At 39.8% G+C, this 23,596-nt stretch overlaps 1 protein-coding gene across 1 annotated transcript; it reads left to right on the top strand.

Annotated features, from left to right (window-relative positions):
- The first annotated feature begins 256 nt into the window (after positions 1-256).
- On the top strand, positions 257-1,192 carry LOC141638473 (uncharacterized). Its single transcript, XM_074447887.1, has one exon. The coding sequence runs from the start codon at positions 257-259 to the stop codon at positions 1,190-1,192; it is 936 nt and encodes a 311-aa protein (XP_074303988.1).
- Positions 1,193-23,596: the final 22,404 nt, after the last annotated feature.

Genomic DNA, 23,596 nt, shown 5'->3' with positions numbered 1-23,596 from the left:
AATGCCTACTTTAATGGGGTAGGAAATCAGCTCAAGAGAGAAATTCTGAGTGTTTCTGGTTTTCAGGAAGGCACTCTTCCATTCAAATATTTAGGAGTGCCTATTACAGCAGGAAGATTAAAGAAGAGAGATTGTTCTGTGCTTATTGATAAAATTGTTGAAAGAATAAGAAGTTTAGGAGCTAAGAAGCTTTCTTATGCAGGCAGGTTGGTTTTAGTCACTTCTGTTCTCTACCTTATATAATTACTGGGCAGCTATGTTCATATTGCCAAAAGGGGTGTTGGATAGAGTTGATGCAATCTGCAGGAATTTTCTATGGGAAGGGAGTACTGAATACTCTAAAGCTCCCAGAATAGCTTGGACAAATGTGTGTGTGCCAAAGAAGGAAGGAGGGTTAGGCCTTAAGCAAAGTGTGGTTTGGAATGCTTCTTTAGTTGGGAAGCTTGTATGGTGGATTGTTGCTAAGCAGGATACACTTTGGGTCCAATGGATACATCATGTTTATTTAAAAGGGCAGTCTTTCCTCTCTTACTCCCCTCATTCTGATACTAGTTGGTATTGGAAGAAAATCTGCAAGGTAAAAGAGATGTTGATAGACTGTTTTGAGGATACTGTTTGGAAGATATGGCCTGAGGGTTTCACTGTTAAAAGTTGTTACAATTGGTTGAGAAACAAGCATGAGGATGTCTGGTGGTGCAAGACCATCTGGAGTAATCTGGGTGCCCCCAAGCACGCTTTTGTTGCTTGGCTTATCACCACCAATGCCTTAATGCTTAAGAGTAAATTGTTTCAGCTGCACATTGCTCCTGATAATCTCTGTTGCATCTGTCAGTTACAGGAAGAAAATCATGTGCACTTATTTCATCACTGTGTGTATAGTGCTCAGATTCTGCAAGGGGTAGGTCAGTGGCTTCATTCTGATCTTACTCAGTCTGATTTTTTGATGAAAGTTACAAGAAGTAGATGGGGTAGACTCCGGAAGAGTATTTGCTGTGCTGCTGTCTTTCATTGCTGGTATGCGGTCTGGTTGCAGAGGAATCAGGCTAGAATACATCATTGCATAGTGCTGCCTGCTGTTGTTATAGCTCAAGTTCAACAGGCTCTTAGAATTCGTTATTGTCTTTATAAATCTTGTATTGTGTCGAGTAAGGATAGAGCTTGGTTGATTAGAGTGCAATTAGAGTCTCATTAGCACTTTAGTGTCAACATGCTCCTATCCGAAAAATTCTCTTGTAATGCTTGTTCTATTAATGAAAGCTTACCCTTTAGCAAAAAAATAAAAAATAAAATAAAAGAACAAAACTACAGAAACCCGAGGAAGAAGAAGAAGAGCAGGAGCAGGGGCAGCCTCTGGAAGAGGCGCAACAGGAGCTGCGACCCTTCGAAGAGGCGCAGCTGCTGCTGCGTTTCTTCTCGACGTCTGGTAACTGCTGTTTTGTAAAAACAGTTTTGAATAAGGGTTTTTAAAGTTGGTTTTGAATGTGTTTTTGACGTGAACCTTACATTAATTGATACAAAAATAAAATATAATAAAAATATGGGATTTACACCCTCAGACTTACATGTTTGACGAAACAAGATTAACTAAGTTAACCTTTAGTGATTGCTCGACTCGAATGTATGTATAAAGTGCCCTCGTAGGAGGATTTAGATTAATTGATTGATTGATGTGTAGTGGTCAAATTGGTCGGTCATGCAACGTGACTGGGACTCAGAATGATCTGAGCTTACGTGGTCTATTGATCAAGCACGTAGGCGTCAAAAGCTTAGAGCACGGTCTAGAATGCAAAGAGAGAAGAGAAGGGTGGACACTCGCGTGAAAAATATAGAGACCGGAGGTCTCTATTTATACTAAACAATGTGAAGAGTTATGGAATGACCCAAACTTTGGAAATAAATCACGGAAAAAATCTGTAAATAGCGAAAACAGGCTGGAGAAGAGGCGTAGCAGCTGCTGCGATCCTTCCAAGAGGCGCAGCACCTGCTGCGTCATTTCCCCAGAGGTTTCCTTCTGCGGAAGAAAGATTTCCGCGTTTCTATTATGGAATTGCGGTAGATCTCTACTTCCTTATTCCTTAAAATATGATATATGGGATATATTTTACCAAAAGATGTCAAATTAATTTATGGAATAAATATCCGGAATATTCTAGAGCATTCCGGCTCGGCATTTTAAACGGTTTCTTAGAAAATGAAGTGATATTTGACCCGGACTCCAAATGAACTCTAATTACTGTCAAAACGACCGTATCGGTGCGTAGATGACGACCAAGGGATAGACACAAGTGTTTGAGCTATCACTTGATAAACTTACGAACTGTCATAAATCATTCCGTGTACCAAACATGCGGCCCAATCATCACTAGGTGGTTGGCGGAAGGTGTAGAAATGAGGTATCTACATAGCCCCCACTTTGACTGAGGCTTGGACAAGGCGAAAGTCAAAGTATAGCATCAGTCGAAGATTACAACCTAACGACTATGGCGAAGCGAGGCGGCTCAAGGGGTCAAAGCCAAGGACCTGTCGTCGGGAACATTTTAGAGTCTGTCGACTATCGGGGAGGGTCGTTTAAAGTCCATTAGACTACGTAAGGAAGCTCGCCAGCCATAAGAAGGAACCATATCTGAGACTTCTTTCTCGAGACGTCTCTGGAGTTGCGTAGGAGCTAAGGGTAAGACCTAAAAGATATGTAAAGATTTTGCTAGGGTGTGATACCCTAAAAAAAAAAACTAGGTGTATGAACCTGGGTAGTTAGGAACCCAAAGTGCTAGGTGTATGAACCTAAAAGGACGGTTACTATGGGAATTTCTGGAGAACGACACCCCTGCCGAGCTCCGGGAGGAATCAAATAATATTGAGGGCAGCAGGACATCGGTAGAAACAACTGGGGAATCTGCTTGCGTCAGTCTCAAGCGAACTCTAGTTGGGGAATATATTGATGATTCTTTCTGGATTGAATCATTTCTGGGAAATCTGCTTGTATATGCTTTCAAACAATCTTCATCTCTCGAGAAGTGCAATCGGCTGTCATGGACTCTCGTTGGATGATAAATGTCGATAAGGGTCTGTCTTAAGCACCGCTGGGGAGAATAAAGAGGCTTGACTGGTGGTGCCGCGTCCTAAGCACCGCTGGAAACCCGCTCGTTGTTGCAAGTGAAGTCCCGATAAATTTGTGAAGTTGGTTCAGCATAAATCCTTGCTGAGAGATAAAACCTCGTGATGGCTTTGCAGCCCGTTTAGAAAAATACGAGTCCGGACGAAAAAGAAATGCCCAAAAGAACCAAATATATGATATAAGGTGTAGGAGAAGAGGCGCACAAAAACTCGGGCCCACAAATAACAAACTTATAACGAACTTTCAAAAATTGAGCTGGAAAGATGCCAGGGAATAGGCTCAGCAAGAGCTGCGGCATTTGGAAGGGGCGCAGCAGTTGCTGCGTCGTTTCCAGGTCTTGTCCCTGTCTGGGTAAAAACACAACTAAACCCGTGTTTATTTCATAATTACAAAACACAATTCTTTCCAAACTCTCTCAAATTCTAACCAAAATCCGTCAAAATTTGATCAAATTGTGCCATTAATCATGACTAATAGAGGTATGTATCACATTCTTGCTTTTAATTCTGGTTTTTGATCAAATTAGGGCCAAAAATTAGGGTTTCCCCTTCCCTTAATTTCGAAAAAATTGGGGGTTTTGCCTCTAATAGATTTGTTTGATAAAATTGATATTTGAAGTGGATAATTGGCAATGTTAGAAACATAACCATGTATTCTTTTTGAATATTCGTCAAGTATTGAGCATTTGAGCGAAAATGAGACGGTTTCTCAGCTGTTTCAAAAATCACTTCGAAAATGGCCTTTAGGATTGTCCATTTTTGATGAAATTTGGTTTTTTGGAACCCTTGTGTAATGGGTAAACTTGCTATCATGTCGGATTTTTGATTTGTGACAACTCTTTCAGGACACTTTTCTAGGGCATAATCGCTATTATAGCGAAATGCTGCCGAATTTTCGACTCAAACCCGGGACTAGGCTTGAACTTAGACTTCACTTGCCCCAACCTACCACATGAGTGGTTGGGTTTCGAAAGAAGTGGCCAAAGATGGCGAGAAAAGCCACTTTTAGGGCTCGAAAATGCTTGAAATAACCTCACCGAGGCTCGTCGTGGCTTGACGCGGCCTAATTTACCTTAATTTTGCAGGTGACATTCCTTCTACATTGGGGAGGGCTCCCATGGACGTAGACTTCGACCGTTCTCTTGCTCTCATAGGTGGCGAGAGACAGGAGGAGATGCTCGAGGAGGAGGCTGAGGAGGTCCTGAGGAGGGCCAACGTGGGACGAGGGGGTCGCCAGCTAGTGGGTGCACCCGAGTGGGCCAAGAAATGGGATGGTAGACATCTCATTTGGGCGGAAGAGAGCCACCTGTCGTACAGGATGGCGAGGAGTCTGGTAAGTGTCGAACTTGCCTTTTCCTATTACTCTTTCTGTTTGCTTCATCGTTTCATTTCTCATACGTTTTAAGTTAAAGATAGCTTTGTTTCACATTGATACAGTAGGCCGGGAACATGAAGTCCTTTTCCGGTTACACGACGATGATGGATGCCTTCGAGAGACTGTCGGAGGAGGAGAAGGCCATCATCGAGTTGGGAGGCTTCGGGGCTTTGGTGGGAGCTTGGAGGGCGATCAGGGAGAGGAAGATTGGTGCTAACGTTAGCCTGAATCAAGCTTTCCTTGATCGGTACTGGGACACGACATCGACTTTCCATATGCCTTTTGGAGAGGTCGGGGTCACTCTGGAGGACTACGACATGATCTCGGGTCTTCCGTGCAGAGAGGAGGCTTTGGTGTGGCTGTTAATGGCCATGAGAGTGGACTCAGCCGAGGCGAGGGGGCTGATCAGCTGGAACCTGGCGGAAGGTGTTGCCAGCGTTCCTGGGTTGGTGTCGAGTTCTTACGTCAGGGACTACTTTGCGGGTAGGACCCCAGCGACGCTGATGATGGATGGGAGGAAGGTGCATCCTCCTCCTTGTACTGCGGAGCAGAGGGCCCTCTTGTGGCGGTGGTGTAATACTACGGTTTTATGAGTCTCTGGGTACTCTATCGAGTGGGCCTTACTCTGGCGAGTAAGGGTGTTTTACGATTTAAAATAGTTTCTGACCTGTTGGGTACTCGATCGAGTAGCCTGGGTACTCGATCGGTGGCACTCGATCGAGTACAGCAGTTACTCGATCGAGTAGCCCGGTTTACGGGTAATATTTTGATGGGTTTTATTAATAATGCGGAAATGATATATAAGGCTTTCGTCACTTTTCTCAAAACACTTTTACAATCTAAAAACCTTCAAGAGAAGATTAGAAGTTACGTTGAATCATCCTCGTCGCATTATTAGCAAATCCCGGAGCTAGAAGTGTCGGATCCTGTCGTTCTTTACATCTTTGTGATCCTTGCGTCGAGGGTAAGATCTACGTACCGAATTTGTTATATTTAATTAAGTTTCGTTAAACCCTAATTTTGGGAATTGGGGATTTGTGTTAGTTTTGTGTGGTTAGTGATATATGTGATATTATGTTAGGAGGAGGATTCGTAGAAGAGGCTGTTTGATAACAGCTGTTGAGATCGTCTGACTGTGTAGCTTTCCAGGTAGGGTTTTCCCTAATCAGTATTAGTCCCATAATGTGTTGGTGGTGATTTGTGATTGTTGATTGTTATCACACGAGTATTGTGACGGTTGTTGGTTTTGTTTGCTGTGTAGTAGTTGTGATTGTTTGTATCTGTCTGTGGTCTTCGGGGCGCGTTCCCTGGCTGAGTGGAGTCACTTGCGAGAGTGGCTTCACGCCCATTATTCGCCTTCTGTGGAACCCGCCACAGAAGGGATGTGCACATTAATGGATCTGGGTTTATCGCTCGACGGAGATGAGCGGGGATTAGGTGGGAACGGCTGCGGTCCCCCACTGGCGGCGTGGAGTGACCTGTTGTGATGGGCACTCTGGCAGGGCTACGCACTTTAGTATGTAGTCAGTATCATGGAGTTGGTGATGGAGTTCGGAGTATGTCTGTGACGATTGAGCTGTGTTGTTTGTTGTGTTGTTGGATTATATAAATTGTGTGATTAGTACTGACCCCGTTTATTGTTTTAAAAACTGTGGTGATCCATTCGGGGGTGGTGAGCAGTTATTGAGCAGGTATGAGATGACGCGTATAGGATAGCTGGGATGAGTCATCACGTGGCAGTTAGAAGTCTTCCGCATGTCGAGACGATGTTTTATAGCTTTGATAGTTTTATCAGTAGATCGTCTGAGAACCTTGTATTTCAGTTTGACAGTTTTGGTTTGAGACATGTAATCACTTAATTTGTATTTACTTTTAAAGTACGTTTCTTTATTGTCTTATGATTATCATTGCCTCGGGTAACCGAGATGGTAGCACTTCCATGCCTTGAGTGGTCCTGGTAAGGCACTTGGAGTATGGGGGTGTTACAAAATGGTATCAGAGCGACGATCCTGAAACCTGTAACCAATGAATCCAATGAACATAGGGAGTCAAGTAAAATTAACCCAGGGTAGAAATTGTAGGAGCTAATGCAAAGACTTGGGAGACGTCCTAAAGTCGCGAACTCGCCCTACAATTTTGAACCGGTCACCATGGGATATGTGTCGGGATCGTTATGTGCTTATTGTGTGCTTTGTGTATCTATGTAGTAGTATGTTGTATGAATTGATGGATGCATGCATATGGAGGATGGGAGATCTGAATTGAAAGATGATGATGATGTGAATTGTATGTTGGTTGATTGTAAAGCATGAAAGTATAATGATCGATACATATAATTTGGCATGTTATAATTATGTAAGTAAAAGTGTTTTGTTTATATATATATAAAGCGATGCGTAAGTATATATGTTGTTGTTGTCGTTTTGAGTAAGAGTATAGAAAGTTGGGAGTGTGAATTGAACATGTGTTGGGTGAATATGTTGAACGAATATGGTGGATAAATATGTGGCATGATGGATGAATTAGTGGAAAAAGATGAATAATCGTTGTATGATAATATGATTTATGATTAAGCATGTTATATAATGGAAGTTATTTTATAATGTGGTTATGCTAGTAACATGTGAATAGGGGACTTGATGTCATGTATTTGTGATTTTGTTTACGAAAAGTGATAGAATAAAAGCATGTGGGTAAGTCATGATTGGCAAGTTAAATAAATTATGTGCATGATGAATGTTGTTGCTTTGCTTTCGAAAATAGTAACATGTGATTGGGAATACTGGTTTTATGAGTATTGGGTTGTTTTTGTTTACCTTGTTGTCGTTTAAGTTGTTTGGAAGTAAAATCAAGTAGTTGTGTTTTTCGATTATAAAGAGGTTGTCTTTAAACTATTATAACTTGAGATGTATAAATTATTTTGATGTGATTCCAATTGGAGGTGATAGCTTGTTCTTTTACGATTCTAACGATAGGTCACACGCCCAAAACGACCAAGAAATGAGTGAGTTGTGACTGTTTTAAGAAAACTGGACAGTGATGAGAAATGCATAGGGTACTCGATCGAGTGGCCCTTACTCGATCGAGTGCACCTTGGTACTCGATCGAGTACCCCTTACTCGATCGAGTAGCCCTGGTAAATTTTATATACGTGTCCCTGACTTTCACCTACTCGATCGAGTAAGTCACTTACTCGATCGAGTGGCCTGTACTCGATCTAGTGACCCCTGTTTTGGGTCATATGCTTATCTTTTGACTTCGTTGCATATTATGTTTAATTCAAAGGTGTTATTTTGCTTCTTTATGCATTGTTTAATATGTATGTTGATCCTGATGCGTAAGTTACCCAATCTTATGATGTAAGGAGTGGCACCTGTGGTGAGTATGAGTTCGGTGGGAGGACATGAGTTATATGTGGTTGTGATAGATAGTGGAAAAAGAAAAGGAAGACTATTATGGCTTAATTGAGACATAGAGCATGTTTTCTGAGATAATATGAGTGATATGATTGTGTGTTGCGTAACGTAAAAGCAAGCGAATATGGGCAAGGGACGATGTGAGTCTAAGGAACGTGAGAATAAAAAGATTGAAAGTAAGGATGTGGATAGTGGCAGCTTGAGATTTGTAAAGAATTATGGAGGGAGATGGTTAGGAGTCGTATGGGTTAAGGATATATGTAGTGAAAGTTCGTTTTAAAAGGGTTTAGAAGAGTGGTATACAGTGAACTTTATGGAGACATGTCGCAAGGTAGATTTGTACACAGTGAGTGAGTTTGGGATATTTGGTTTATTAAGAGATGAAACTACTGTGTGATTTCCTTGGGCAAATAACGGTATGAAATGAATTCTGATTTCTAGAGAGGTACAAAGGAGATGCAAATGTTTGAACAGTGAACGTTGATTTTATGGATAGATTAGTGGCAAGTGTGAGTGATAGCATAATAAGAGAAGATCCATGGTAAGAAAGAGTGAGATGATATCGATATAAAATAATGAGAATTGAGTTTTGGAGCGATGAGAAGGTAATTGGAGCACTAAAGAGTTAGGTAGAAGTAATAAGGAGTTGAGCTATTAAATGGTATTGTTGAGTATAAAGAGAAAAGAAGGATAAAAGTAAGCTGAGAAAAATGTTCACCGGAGTTATGTGACATAAAAGTAAGGAATCGTCGAGATGTATGATACTATCAAGAGTAAGTAAGTTAATGGTTATACAGAAGTTTCAGGACAACATGATTAATCATGAGTTTCGAGGAATTAAGGGAGTATGAAGTTGGTGGAGTATTTGCACGATACGAGATTTTTGGTGGAGATTTAGATGATGATACAATTAAGATAGTATTGGGAAGAATGTTGAGGTAATTTTGTTGATGGATTCGATGTTCGTTATTTGGGATGTTAACCAAAGATAGGAAATAAATCGTGATGTTTAGAGATGAGTGTAAGAGGTCTGATGTCCGGGCAGTGGTAGTGTTATGGTTTGTGACTAGTGGTTAAGGGTGATGGTATATTAGAAAGGTAGCAATTCTAAAGAGGTTGATTTTATAGAGACCAGATTGATATGTATGGTTGTGAGAGAGCATAAGATGTGGTTATATAAGGCGGTTGTTAGTAGTTGAGTATTAATGGTATGGTTAAATTTGGCAGGGGGTGATGGATATGCGAATGGGAGAATATGTTATGAGGAGTATACGAGTTAAGCTCGGGTGAGAGGTAACTTTCATCAGGTGGTAACTTACGTGATCAGGATTGACTAGGTGGATGTGATTACGGGTCTATGATATGTGTAAATGTTTGTGTGAGGTTCTGACCTCACATAAAGTGGTATGGTGTGATAATTATAAAGTTGTTATATGATTGTTTTGTAATTTATGTTGGGTACGGTATACTAATGGAATGAGGTTCAAAAGGTAATAATTTGATTGATCTGGCATGGATAGTTAAAATTGTATGTGTATTGATGATACATGTTTATTCCGTGAAATGGTAAGGATGATGTTCATGAGATTCTTGTCAGTTTATTCCGTATAATATGTTGTGTTATAATCTAGTAAAACGGTTTTGAGTGAGTTTTCTTGTTCGAAATGTCATACTGAGTCAGTGTTTATGGGAATTATATGTGATTGTGCTGTTTATCGATGTGGTTGTTGTGCCTCGAGTGGTGATCCGGGCATGGTACTTCATGTTGTGACGCGGGTATTTTAGCACTGCGGTGCGGCTGTTGGTGGCGGTGTTGCGATGCCGTCACCGGTTGTGGTGGAGTAGGCGGGTTGTTTATGATTCGAGTTTCGAAAGTACATACCAGTTATACATAGAATGTTGTTTTGTTTGATGTTGCTCCCTGCGAGATTCAGTTTGTGCAGATAGACAGTTATCTTGTTTATTGATGTTTTCTTTACCAGGTTAAGTTTGGGAATTAGGGTAGAGTATGATATGAAATAGAGTTGTATATGTTTTCGTTGTTGTCATGGTATAGTGATATTCTGTTGATGGGACACGGTTGTGAGAGGTTGTTACAGTAATTTTGATCTTGTTCTAGATAAGACTTTAGTAGACATGGTAATGGCAAGTGATTCGTAAAACATGTGTGGTAATGACCTGAAAGATGCAGGTGGTTCATAATCCTTTGTTGAGACAGTGAGTGTGGGGTGTTGGGGGAATTAGTGTCATGTTAAGTTATGTATGAGTTTTGCGGTAATGAAAGAAAGAACTTGAGGATCTAGTGTGAGTGTACGTAATGAGTGTGGATCGTGAGTTATGCTTTTGGGAGATAGGTGCTTTACATAGAGAGGTATGTTGTTTTGCAGTAATAATGGAGAGTTAGTATGGTGATTTTGCTACGAGTTTTATGGTATAGGTTAGGTGGTGTACCGAATGAGTTGAGGTATGAGAAATGTTTAAGTAAGAGAGCCTTGGATATATGCATGGCGAGTGTTTAGATTATAGATGGTTATCTTTGACATGCGGTGGTGATGAGGATAATGAGATGATATAGCTAGGATTTAGTATTAGTGAGTTACGAGGACGTAACATTTATCTTAAGAGGTGTAGGACGCGATAAAAGAGATTTTGATGGTTGTACATATGGTAGTATATTTCGAAGTAGAGTGTTGGTGTAGCATAAAGGACGGATATTTGTTTTGATTGATTTTATTAAAAGTCATGACCGTGCTTGTAGTAGTTTGATGTGTAGGAATGAGAGAATATTTCAATAGTGTTGACAGTTGGATGATGATGTTATGAGTGTGAGTAAACTTCGAGGACGAAGTTCCTTTTAAAGGTGGTAGAATGTAACATTCCGTTTGATGTTATGAGTATCTTGATATTGGACTATCTTGTGGATGATATGTTACGGAGCTAGCAGCGTTTGTGTTGGTAGTGTATGGAGTTAGTGTTGAGAGAGTTATAATGTAGTTGATACGATATCGGGAGACATGTTGTAGAGGTAGGCGTGGTTGGTGGAGTTGGTGTTAAGAGTTCATGTTTCATAGGATGAGGTTTTGTTTTGAGTTCTTAGTTGCGTTGTTGTGTCTTGATCGAGTTGGTAGGTTGGTTTTTATGTATGGGTTGAACTTCGGGGACGAAGTTCTTTTTAAGGAGGGAAGACTGTAATACTACAGTTTTATAGGTCTCTGGGTACTCTATTGAGTGGGCCTTACTCTGGCGAGTAAGGGTGTTTTACGATTTAAAATAGTTTCTGACCTGTTGGGTACTCGATCGAGTAGCCTTGGTACTCGATCGAGTAGGCGGCACTCGATCGAGTACGTCAGTTACTCGATCGAGTAGCTTGGTTTACGGGTAATGTTTTGACGGGTTTTATTAATAATGTGTGAATGATATATAAGGCTTTCGTCACTTTTCTCAAAACACTTTTACAATCTAAACACCTTCAAGAGAAGATTAGAAGTTACGTTGAATCATCCTCGCCGCATTATTAGCAAATCCCGGAGCTAAAAGTGTCGGATCCTGTCGTTCTTTACATCTTTGTGATCCTTGCGTCGAGGGTAAGACCTACGTACCGAATTTGTTATATTTAATTAAGTTTCGGTAAACCCTAATTTTGGGAATTGGGGATTTGTGTTAGTTTTGTGTGGTTAGTGATATATGTGATGTTATGTTAGGAGGAGGATTCGTAGAAGAGGCTTTTTGACAGCTGTTGAGATCGTCTGACTGTGTTGCTTTCCAGGTAGGGTTTTCCCTACTCAGTATTAGTCCCATAATGTGTTGGTGGTGATTTGTGATTGTTGATTGTTATCATACGAGTATTGTGACGGTTGTTGGTTTTGTTTGGTGTGTAGTAGTTGTGATTGTTTGTATCTGTCTGTGTTCTTCGGGGCGCGTCCCTAGCTGAGTGGAGTCACTTGCGGGAGTGGCTTCACGCCCATTATTCGCCTTCTGTGGAACCCGCCGCATAAGGGATATCCACATTAATGGATTTGGGTTTATCGCTCGATGGAGATGAGCGGGGATTAGGTGGGAACGGCTGCGGTCCCCCACTGGCGGCGTGGAGTGACCTGTTGCGATGGGCACTCTGGCAGAGCTATGCACTTTAGTGTGTAGTCAGTATCGTGGAGTTGGTGATGGAGTTCGGAGTATGTATGTGACGATTGAGCTGTGTTGTTTGTTGTGTTGTTGGATTATATAAATTGTGTGATTAGTACTGACCCCGTTTATTGTTTTAAAAACGTGGTGATCCATTCGGGGTGGTGAGCGATTATTGAGCGGTATGAGATGACGCATATGGGATAGCTGGGATGAGTCATCACGTGGCAGTTAGAAGTCTTCCGCTGTGTCAGACGATGTTTTATAGCTTTGATAGTTTTATCAGTAGATCGTCTGAGAACCTTGTATTTCAGTTTGACAGTTTTGGTTTGAGACATGTAATCACTTAAATTGTATTTACTTTTAAAGTACGTTTCTTTATTGTCTTATGATTATCATTGCCTCGGGTAACCGAGATGGTAGCACTTCCATGCCTTGAGTGGTCCTGGTAAGGCACTTGGAGTATGGGGGTGTTACAGGTGGTGGTTCTTGTCTTCGATTTACCTCGGAGACAAGGGGGAGAGGCTGTCGACGAAGCTTCTTCCTTTTCTGTCTAACTTGAGTAGCCTGGGTTGGTGGGACTGGGTTACTCCTGGCTTTGCGGTCCTCACTCGCTACATGAGGGCCATGGTACGTCTGGAGCTGATGGAGAAGGGGACTTCTCCTGCTACTGTCGGTCCTGGACTCTTGTTGGAGGTACGAACCTTTATTTGCAGTTATGAACGATCATTATTTCGTCATTTCTTTATTTCTATTGAATTATGAAAGATCATTATCGTAGAAAATAAATGATTACTCTGTCTGCAGGCGTGGGTGTACTCCTACTTTTCCAGCTTCGCGCCCAAGAGGAAGGAACTCGAGCCGAGGGCGTACCCAGTCGTGAGGGACTGGGTGGTGTGCCGTAGGAAGAGCCAGCGCTCTTCTTACGATGTTTGTTGATGGGGCGTGAATGCCCTGAAGTTGGACGAAGTAAGTGCTTTCGATCCTTGTTTGATTACTTGTCTTCTATTTTAGAACTGAATCATAGGAATGTCCCATTTCTCGTTTAGAGCCGATCATAGGAATGACCCATTGTTTGCCTTTTGGTGGGTGCCTAGGCCTTGGGAGGACAACCTTGAGTCTCCAGCTTTCGTGGCCGAGGTCCTTCGTCCTAGGAGCTCGAGTCGGTTGTTGCTGAGGACGCCCATGGGACCCGTGTGGTACCTAGGCGAGCGTTTGACTCGGCAGTGCTCTCGTGACACCTTCACAGTCCCCATTGATCCTCCACGGACGATGTTTAGGAAGCCTTCTGACGCTGAGAGAGAGACTGACTTGGCTGACGCTAGCGGTGACGCCCTCCTTCTGCCTGGCGAGGAGTACTGCGAGTTTGTTCACCGGCGGTTGGCGTACTGGCCGATCGCAGTAAGTTATCTTTCCTTTTCTTATTCTTGAATTGACTTGACAAATGACGAACGATCGTCAAATAAAGAGTCATTTGAACCTTGTAGGAGATCGAGGTGGCAGGCGTCGAGACCCCAGCTTACCCAGAGACGCTCGAGTACACTGACGCGACGGGTTTGACGGCGATCTTGGAGATCCGTGACTTTGGGGAGGAGGTGACGAACATGGGTTTGCAGGAGTGGAAGCACCTGGTAAGGAGGGTAAGCCCCCAGCTTTGGCTGTCTTTTGTCTCATTGCATAATAATGCGTTTGTTCCTTTTGAACCTTATTTGTTATTTGAACGCAGATGGCACTGTCTCGGTACGTAGCGCTGTAGAGGATGACCAACTGGCTGCGAGCTACGGCGATCGAGGCACTCGTAGGTGCCTGGGGATGACAGGTATGAACCTCTCATTCCCTTAGTTATTTCATTTTATTGACATTTCGAATTTTATTGTAATGAAAAATGTTGCTTCATTTTTGAAAATGTTTGAAATGAGGCATTTCTTCATTTGTGTGCAGAGAGAGCGTGACCTGGAGTGCGAGCTAGCACAGTCTCGTGAGGAGACGACTCTTTTGTTGAGGGAGCTCAAGGTTAGAGACGCTGAGATCGCTTCCCTTGCGGCGACCGTGGCTGAGTTGAGAGGCCACTAGGACTAGCTGCTTTCCTTCTTTTGTTGCCGTCTTGTATATTTTGTACATTTTAGACCTGTTCGGACTCTGCTTTGGGCGGAAGCCCCCAGTTTGATGTAGATACTTGTCTTTTTGGTTGTGTATATAGCGGCCTGAGTGCCTTTGCTACTGGTTGTTTGTTGTTCCTGCAGGTTAGCTTAAATAAACAGGTTTGGTAGGTGAAGGTTTGTGCCGTCATGCTGCCGAAATTTACATAGAATTTACATGTAAAACACATAGCATATAGGTGACCTAAACTGGCGCAAAATGCAAAAGTAAAAAAGTGCCCGAAAATAAGCGAAAATGATAAAAATGTCTAAAAATGACAAATACTGCTCAGAAATGCGCAAAACTGCCCAGAAATGAGCAAAAATGACCGGACAGTAGGGAGGGCTGCCCCCTAAAAAAAAATAAAAAAAAAATGGCCAAGTGTGAAATGCGGTGAAAAAATAGGAGTGAAATGATTCCCCTAAAAAGAAAAGAAATAAAAAAAGGGTAAGTGTGCGCGTTTGGCGAAAATGTCGACTTTTGTCTCGAAAAGCGAACCCGAAATGAATTAGGAAACATAAAACTTGGTAATTTGACGGAATTACCAAATTAATATCCTATAGGAATAGGAAATTATAGCAATAAAGCAATTTAGGAAAGATCCAAAGCTGAGAATCACGGGAAAGGGCCTGGTGAAGTGGCGCAGCAAGAGCTGCCACTCTTCGAAGAGGCGCAGCAGATGCTGCGTCATCTCCCCGACTAGTCAGACTTCGACAGAAATTAGGAAATAGAAAATAGTATAAATAGAGACTTATGGGAAGCTTTTATTCACCCAATTCCTTCATCTTTCTTCCGTCTATTATATAAAAGCTCTTATATCTCCTTAAAAAATTCTCAAAATTATGGATGCTTATGAAAACTGTCTCAAGGAGTGGACAAATGAGTTCACAAATGTTGACAAACATGACATGCGTGCTTTTAATGTTGGATCGAACTTGAGTCTCAAATTAGTGAAAGTTGTGAAGCCATTCTTGGATGCTTGTCTTGAGTATTGGGACCCAAATTTTCACGTGTTTGTCTTTCCTGGAGGCGATATTTATCCGTTTCCCGAAGAAATAGCTGCTATTGGAGGATGGGATCCAGAAAATTTACCCGCTATACCCCTTAGCTCTCAAGGATATAAAAACAAATTTAGGGACTTGCTTGGATTGACCAAGGCTGAGGTGGACCGTCTTGTGACCTCAGAAGGTGTCCGCATGCTTGACTTTATTCATCGATTCATAAATAGGGAGGACCCTTCTATTTCTTATGTTGCGAGACGCAGGGCCTTTGGGTTTTGTCTACTTCATTGCTATGTCCTTCGAGGGCATGTTGATGATGACATGAGAGGGGATCCTCGTTTTCTGTGCCTAGTAGAACAAATGGAGCTGCGAAAGAGCCCCGCATGCCTTTGCTTAGGAGAGACCATTCTTGGTTTGGATAACAGAAAGGCCAACCGTGAGCTTCCTTATTTGGGAAGTCCCGTCATTCTGCAGGTAAGAACCTACTTTCCATATTTCAACCGTTTTTCTTTTCTTTTTTCTTTCTTTTTTTTTTCTTTTTTTTTTCTTTCTTTTATTTCGTTTCATTTTTCATTTTTTTTTCTTTTTTTTTTCTTTTTTTTCGCGGTTGAAATATGGGCATTAATTTCCGTCTTCTTTTGTAGGTTTGGCTGATGGAACGGCTGCGATTGATTGAGCCCCTAGTTAATGAGCCAGGATACCATGCTCGATCAATTGTAATGAGAACCAGGCTCTACATGGTGGACTTCACTCGGGTATGTAACTATTGGGAGAATAAGTTGAAGAGTGAAGGTGGTCCCTTGATTCAATGGATTTTGCCTTGGTGGCACCTCAGGTCAGTCACTGGAGTTTCGTCTTCGGACCCGACACTGTCTGTTTGTATCCCTTGCTTGGAATTTATGATTTGCATTTTTCCGGAGAGATTGATGAGGCAAGTGGGCCTTAGGCAGAAGATCCCGAAACTTGACACTGTTCCTCAGACTGCATTGGCACACACTTCGGAGTCTCGTCGAGAGTGGGCAATTAGGTGGGCTCAGAGGAACATGTGGTTTATACCAGTTCCTATTGGCTCCTTATGGGTATCTGACTCATATTTGCAATGGAGAAAGGCTAGTACTCCCGAAGAACGCGAGAAGCTGAGGAAACACGAGCCTGTGGATTACAAGATCCACGAAGTAGCAAAGGAGAATCAAAAGTATTTGACTGAAGAGGAAGAAGGAGTCGGATTCCTAGTTACTCGTCCGTCGAAGAAACCGAGAGCTGCTCCTTCCGTAGAGATGGTGATAGATCGAAATAGTAAGACTAGACCACGAGAACGACCGTTGGTGATTAGGTCAGAGTCGACACAAGAGCTCCCGGCTCGTGGTCGAGACAAGAAATATGACAAAGGCAAGGGGAAGATGGAAGAATAGCCTTAGTTATTATTATAGTATTATTATTATTATTATTATTATTTTTGTAATAAACGGCAAGGTTTTTAGAATCCTAGCCTAGCATTTATTTTCAGCATTTTTATTTTATATGTATTTGGCATATTATTATTATTTATTGAAAAATGAATAAAATATTTATTAGTTAAGAAACTGTTATGATTTTATTTTATTATTCTTGTCGAATTTCAAATACAAATGCAAATGTCCTTCTATTTACATTTTTTTTAAAAGAAAGACGGGTTGTATCCTGTGAAGGATTGCCTACGTATTCATTAGAAAAAAAAAAATGAAATCAAACCCTGTGCGTAGTTCGAGTAAATGTAAAAGAATAATTGTTCGAAGCAAGCGCTTGTAATGAACTTAAGAAAAGTAAGCATGTGCTTTACTTACCCCAAGTAGAAGTCAACTTATTTGATGACATGAGGATGTCGAAATGTCAAAATGCAAGAGCACAGAGACATAAGCTTTTAGCTGGCCAAGGGCCGGTTTTATTTAGTGTCGCATGAGCGACACATGGGTTACGCGAGGCGCGTTTTCTTGTCCTATGCTAAGGGTAGTACCGTTTCAATTAGTCTTAGTTAGTAGGATTAGAAAATTCATTCCCATCTAAGTCTGTAATCCTAACCGCACTCCCTGAGATTATGGGCTTGACTAAGAAAGGTCCGACCCAGTTAGGTTTAAACTTTCCCCATGGATCGACAGGTGTAGATACCCAGTATCTGCTGAGACTCCAAAAACAACCGATGATTATCGGACTATACCATGCTTTGGAATCGCGGCGTTTGATCGACAGTTCGTGTACAACTTTACGTCGGAAAAATTAAAATGATTTCAAAAATAAAACATTTCAAAACTTTTCAAAAGTACCTGGAATGTTTAATGCATGACGACGGGGTCACAATGACACTAACTAGAGTCAAAACCGACACCGGACCAAAAACCGACTCAAAAATTCAAATCCCGACTCCAACAACGAGTCAAACCGAGTCAACCACCAAAAAACAAATCATTCAAAGCCTTCTATACTAAGATTTCCCGGATTCATGAATGGTCAAGTACCAAACATGTGACTACAAATCCTAGGTGTAACAACCCCGGATTTAATAATACAAATAAGTTAGATAAATATTGCATTTTATATTAATAAAAGTCCATGGTGGCGGAAACACCATGACGATAAATCCGGGTGCTACCAAAATAGATAAAGTAATAGTTAACTACGCATACAACTACTCTCGGAAATGAAAACCCGTCCAAAATAAAACAACATGGTTCGATTACTAAACATCATAACTGTTATTTATTATCTCTCTCTCAAAACCCATCCATGACCAAGAAGCACATCAACCTGAAAAAAAAAATATCAACAACCACCGTCAGTGGGAAGTAACTAGGAGTCCTCCCAGCCATGACTTAAGAAAATTCAAGAAACAATTATGAGCAAATAATAAGAGACAACATATAATCCATTCAAAATATGAAAACATGTGAACTTCATGGAAATTAAATATCAAGGTATATAATCACAAATGAGTGAGTAATAATGATACCACATGATTAATTAAAATGTGTAACAACTTACAAGTTTCATGTCACTTACATGATTATATGAAATACTGTAAAAGAAGGTGGTCATAATTAAAAAGAAATAACACCAATTTACCCGAATGACATATGAAATGAGTAATGATAATATACGAGTGGTAAACACATCCAAATCTTGGACCATAAATACATAGAATAACACGAGACAAGAACGAGCACCGTCTAGGGCCAATAACCTGAAACCCTAAACCTTGGTATCAATAACCTGACACCAAAATAACCCTACGGCAGGACACCTAACCGTGAACCCGTGTCTAAGACTGGCCAGACTCTCGAGGGACATAATGTCTAGTTAAGGCGTAAATGTGCGGACCCTTAACCAGTCAAGGCGTAAAAGTGCGGACCCTTGACCCCCAAACGACATATCCATAGACTCCTAAGAGTATCCAAAAAGGACGGTCAACCCATAGCAGGCCAATAACCTGAAAACATGCCAGGGTACTAGGTAGGCCAATAACCTGAAACCTACCCAGTTTGGTATTGCTCATCTCAAGTAGACCAATAACCTGAAATCTACTCGATATCTTATACTCTAGCTAAACCATATATAAAATGGAACAAGGTCCAAAAGATAACAAATGTGCACCATGAATAACCTCATGTTAACATGCCAAAATGCTCATAACTGAGCGATAAATAATATTAAATGAAATTAAATAATGGTAACAAAGCTAGAGTATAATTTCAACTTTTCCAATATAAAACAAGAGACACTCATGTCAATATATAATTTCTGAAAGGCAATATCACAAAAAGCGTATACATGATATTTACCATAGTAGAAGTAACAATCAATTCTTAACACATGCACTATTGTAATCTCACATTATAAACATAGTTATGGAGAATATATTCACAAGACATGATACCATCAAATATGTTATTAGTTATTTCCTTAACAAACATTTATTAAATTCGTTAATTAAACATCTATTAATTCTAAACAATTAAACAAAAGTTATATTCTACCCATAAAAAAAATTACTAGACATTTTAGTGAGTTATAAATTCAATAAAACTAGTACCTAATAAATTATTTAATAATGTTTCACATATTTAACATAAAATTAGCATTTAATAGGCGATTTCATGCATAAATAAAGAAATAAATAAGAAAATTGTGTCACGACCATTAATAATTTATTTTTAATAAGTATAGGACAGAATATGCATAAAAATAAATTGTAAATATTTTATTTATATTTATTTATTATTCTAACACAATTAAACCTTATTTATGGACTAATTAGTTATAAAATTCAAAAGTAATTATACAAATTACAAAATCGACATACAAAACTTTAATACACTAAAATAAGTTATCCTATGATAAAACATTCAATTGTCACATTTATTTATATATTTAACATATTTACTTGTGATTAATTGCATAAAAACACGAATATATATTAAATAAGAGCAATAATAATTATAAAAATAAAATAATTAATTTAAATATTATATAAGTTATAATAGGCCAGAATAAAATTAAGGAAGTAAATTTTCGAAATTAATTTTGTGTTTTATATATTTATTAGACGATTATCACATAAAACCGTGATTAAATATCAAATAACAACAAATAAACATATGATAGTTATAAAACTAAAATAATCTCATGCAAACTCATAAATAATGATAATAAATCAGAATATAATCAAAAATATAATTTCTATAATCATCCATATATTTTACACATTGATTAGATTGTTAAATCACATAAAAACACAAATAAATCATAGAAAACATTAAAGAAGTATATATTCATCACAAAAATAATAAAAACTACTATTTAGTATATAAATCATGAATCTCATATATTTCCATAATTTTAAACATCATATATATTATCAATCTTATTATAACCACATAAAAGCACTTGAAATTCAAAAATCATAGAAAGGAGAAAACCTAGTTACCTTGATAGAGATTATTGCTAGTAAATAGGTAGGATAGTATTATAAGATCAACCCAAATGATCTCCCTCAACCAAGGTATCTTGCTCACCTCCTTGAACAAACATAAGAATTAAAACAAATAATTAAATACTACTCTAAATAAACTAGTATAAGAATGACAATTAAATAATTACCTACACTTAAAAATGAGCAAGATGAAAGAGATGTGAGAATGAAAGAAACAAAGGTTGGAAATGGATGTTGAAAGCTACGGCCAAGTGAAGGATTTTAGAGAGGAAATTTTGTAGAATGATTATGTCTAACTTGTAGGTAATAGGAAGCTAATAAAGAGTGGGTGGTAGAAATGATTAAGGGTAGTCTTTAGGCTATTACTCTAGGTAAATTAGTGAGTGGTAGAAATGATTAAGGCTAGTCTTTAGGCTATTACTCTAGGTAAATTAGTCACATGCCTAAGAGGGTAGGCCTTGGGCTCCAAGTAAAAAAAATCAAGTTGCCAACTTGCCATGTGCCTAGGTGATGAGGTAAATGATAAATCAAGGTGAAAAGAGGAATAACGAGTGTGGGTCTTGTTCGCGGATTTCTGCGACAGCCTTTCGTATTTCGGGCATAATTTCTTCTACAGAACTCCGATTGAGGTGTTTTCGGTGGCGTTGGAAAGCTAAGATAAATATCTACAACTTTCATTTTACGATTAAGAGCTAAATCTATATTTAAGATATTATAAAATTAGCATCAACGACGAAGAAGTTATTCGTCGGCATAAGGAGTGTAAGTTTAGGATGGGTATTTGGATATCATTGTCGAAAAATAATTGATTTTAAAGGATAAAATTTCATTCTGAATCATTCTTATTATTTAAAAATATGTGTTTTATTATATAGGATGACGTGAAAATTATGGGGTGTTACACTAGGATAGAACAAATCATGATTGCATTTGTGTGAAAGTGACAGGACAAATCGAAGACCCGCGACGTGGCTCGCGCCTCTTTGAGCAGCCCAGGTGGCCACGTCCTCAAAACTCACATAACCACTCATTTTCCTATAAATACCCCTCAAATTCCCCCATTTGAGAACTTACGCGAGTGTCCGCCCCCTCTTTTCTCCCTTAAAATTCTCGACTCGACTTCCTAAGTCACAATCCGACGCGTATTTACGACCTACCGATCGTAAATACAAGCCTTACACATTGTTTGGTACCGTCATCGTCCATTAAATCACTTGACCGACTATTTCGACCACTACACCATTACTAATCTTAATGAAACACTCTTTTTATTTACTAAAACGGTTTTAAACCGAGTCTTTTCCGACCAAACGAGTTGTTACACTTACGTCGGTTTCTCGCCATAACCAAGCATGTAAGTATGAGGGTGTAAAAATCCTTCTTTTATCATGTCTTTACTTATTTCATGACTATAACATGCTAAATCATGCATAACACGATCCAAAACATAGGGTAGACGAGCCAAAACTGAGTTTTGGCCTGAGACAGAAGCCCCTTGTTCTGTATAGAAGCTCGCGCCTCAACGGTGTGTCCAGGTCAGACTCAACCGTGTTTGTTCTCGTCTTTCCTCTTTAATCTATTTTCATATTTGTAATCGGTTTTTACCATAAAACATTTTTCACCCTTGGTCCTTAATACCATGATGGTTTAATCCGTGTTTCAGTGATAATATTTGGTTAATTACATTTAAATGGTATTTTAAAGCCTTTTATTTCATTTCTTTACATTTCGGAAGGTATTTTAAAGCCTTTTCTCATTTCTTTGCATTTTCAAAATAAATGTATTAGTCACCAACACAAAGTCATCCTTGGTTCTACATACCATGTCGGATTTTAACCCGAGTACGATGATGAGTATCGACTAATTATATTCAAATGAACTTAAAACAATTAGTTCATAATTATTTTCAAAACTATTCATGTCAAGCTTGCCTAGTCGAACCCGACACCGAATATCATCAAAATAATGATGATTATTCGAGTCTCGTTCCTCAAATCAACAAATACGGTCTAAACGACCCTTTCAAACCAAAACGGGTTCAAATACCCATTTTTCAACAAGTTTTATAAACGTTTTTTTTAATGGTCAGAACGCGTCTTAAACCGTTGACTGACCCGCGCCTAAACAAGCCTTTTCTTTTACTATTTTAAAAACCAGGGGAGACCCCCTTGCATCGCCAACAGGCTCGCGTCTCATATGGCTGCCTGGTGCAGGGTCTGTTCCCCTTCCAGCATTAGTCTAGGACAATCCCGACTCCGGTTAACCCGGATATAGGACGGATCAGATGACTAATTTGCTCATTCAAAAATCACATTTGCAAAATGCCTTACTAAGACAAATGGATCACGTTACGCACCCTAAACCTAATACGGTAAATGGATGTTTAATTTCCGTCTTGCATGCAAATCAACCATTAATCCAACTCGATATCTTATACTTGATACTTGGATTAAATCAACCGACTTAGAAAGCTCTCACTTGTTAGGTTTAAATTATTGGATGCGCATTCATGCATTTAAACCGTTTTATCAACTTTTGCATTCAACCAACCAAGATCGATCAGTAGAGGCCGCTACCGCGGGCGGGATTGGGTGTCTGATTAAAGGGCTTCCCAATACATACCTTCACCTCTTACTCAGAAACTTTGGATAGTTGATGACCTTATCCAGGGCGTACGAGAGTCATTCTAGAGATAGGATGCTAAAGAGTGTAGATATCTCATTTCTGCACTTCTCGCAAACCACCCGGTGATGATTGGGCCGCATGTTTGGTACGCGGAACGATTTGTGACAGTTCGTAAGTTTATCATCAAGTGATCACTCAAACACTTGTGTCTACCTCTTAACTGACATCTACGTGCCGATACGGTCGTTTTGGCAGTAATTAGAGTACATTTGGAGTCCGGGTCAAAAACCGTCTTTATTTTCTAAAGCAAAGTCAGAATGTTCTGGAATGTTCCCGATATTTCTATTCCATATTTGGCAATCTTTTAATCTTTGGTAAAGAATTTCCCGTAATATTCACATAAAATATTAAGGAAAACAAGATTAATCCGTTATTCCATAATCAAAACACGGAAATCTTTCTTCCGCAGGAGGAAACTACTTGGGAAAGGACGCAGCAAGTGCTGCGCCTCTTCCAAGAGATGCAGTGCCTGCTGCGCCTCTTCCCAAGTCCTTTTCTGCGTATTTTTCGTATCTTTTCATATCTTTTCGAGATTCACTTCCAAAGTTTCTCCGAAAACCCTACTTCCGTCGTGTGATTATTATAAATAGAGACCTTCGGTCTCACATATTTCTCACGCGAGTGTCCGCGCTTCTCTTCTCCCTTTGCATTCTAGACCACGTTCTTACTTTTTGGCGTCTACGTGCTTGAACTTTCGACCACGTAAGCTCGGATATTTCTGAGTACCAGTCTCGTTTTGCATGACCGACCAATTTGACCAACTCCACAATAATCAACTTTA

The sequence above is a fragment of the Silene latifolia genome, unplaced genomic scaffold, assembly GCF_048544455.1.
Source record: "Silene latifolia isolate original U9 population unplaced genomic scaffold, ASM4854445v1 scaffold_20.1, whole genome shotgun sequence".
Classification (NCBI taxonomy): domain Eukaryota; kingdom Viridiplantae; phylum Streptophyta; class Magnoliopsida; order Caryophyllales; family Caryophyllaceae; genus Silene; species Silene latifolia.
The sequence above is the reverse complement of the archived record's forward strand: the minus strand, read 5'-3'. Positions and strand labels throughout refer to the sequence as shown.

What these genes read in the sequence shown, in the direction of transcription:
- LOC141638473 (XM_074447887.1), top strand. Translation starts at nt 257, where the DNA reads ATGTTCATATTGCCAAAAGGGGTGTTGGATAGAGTTGATGCAATCTGC.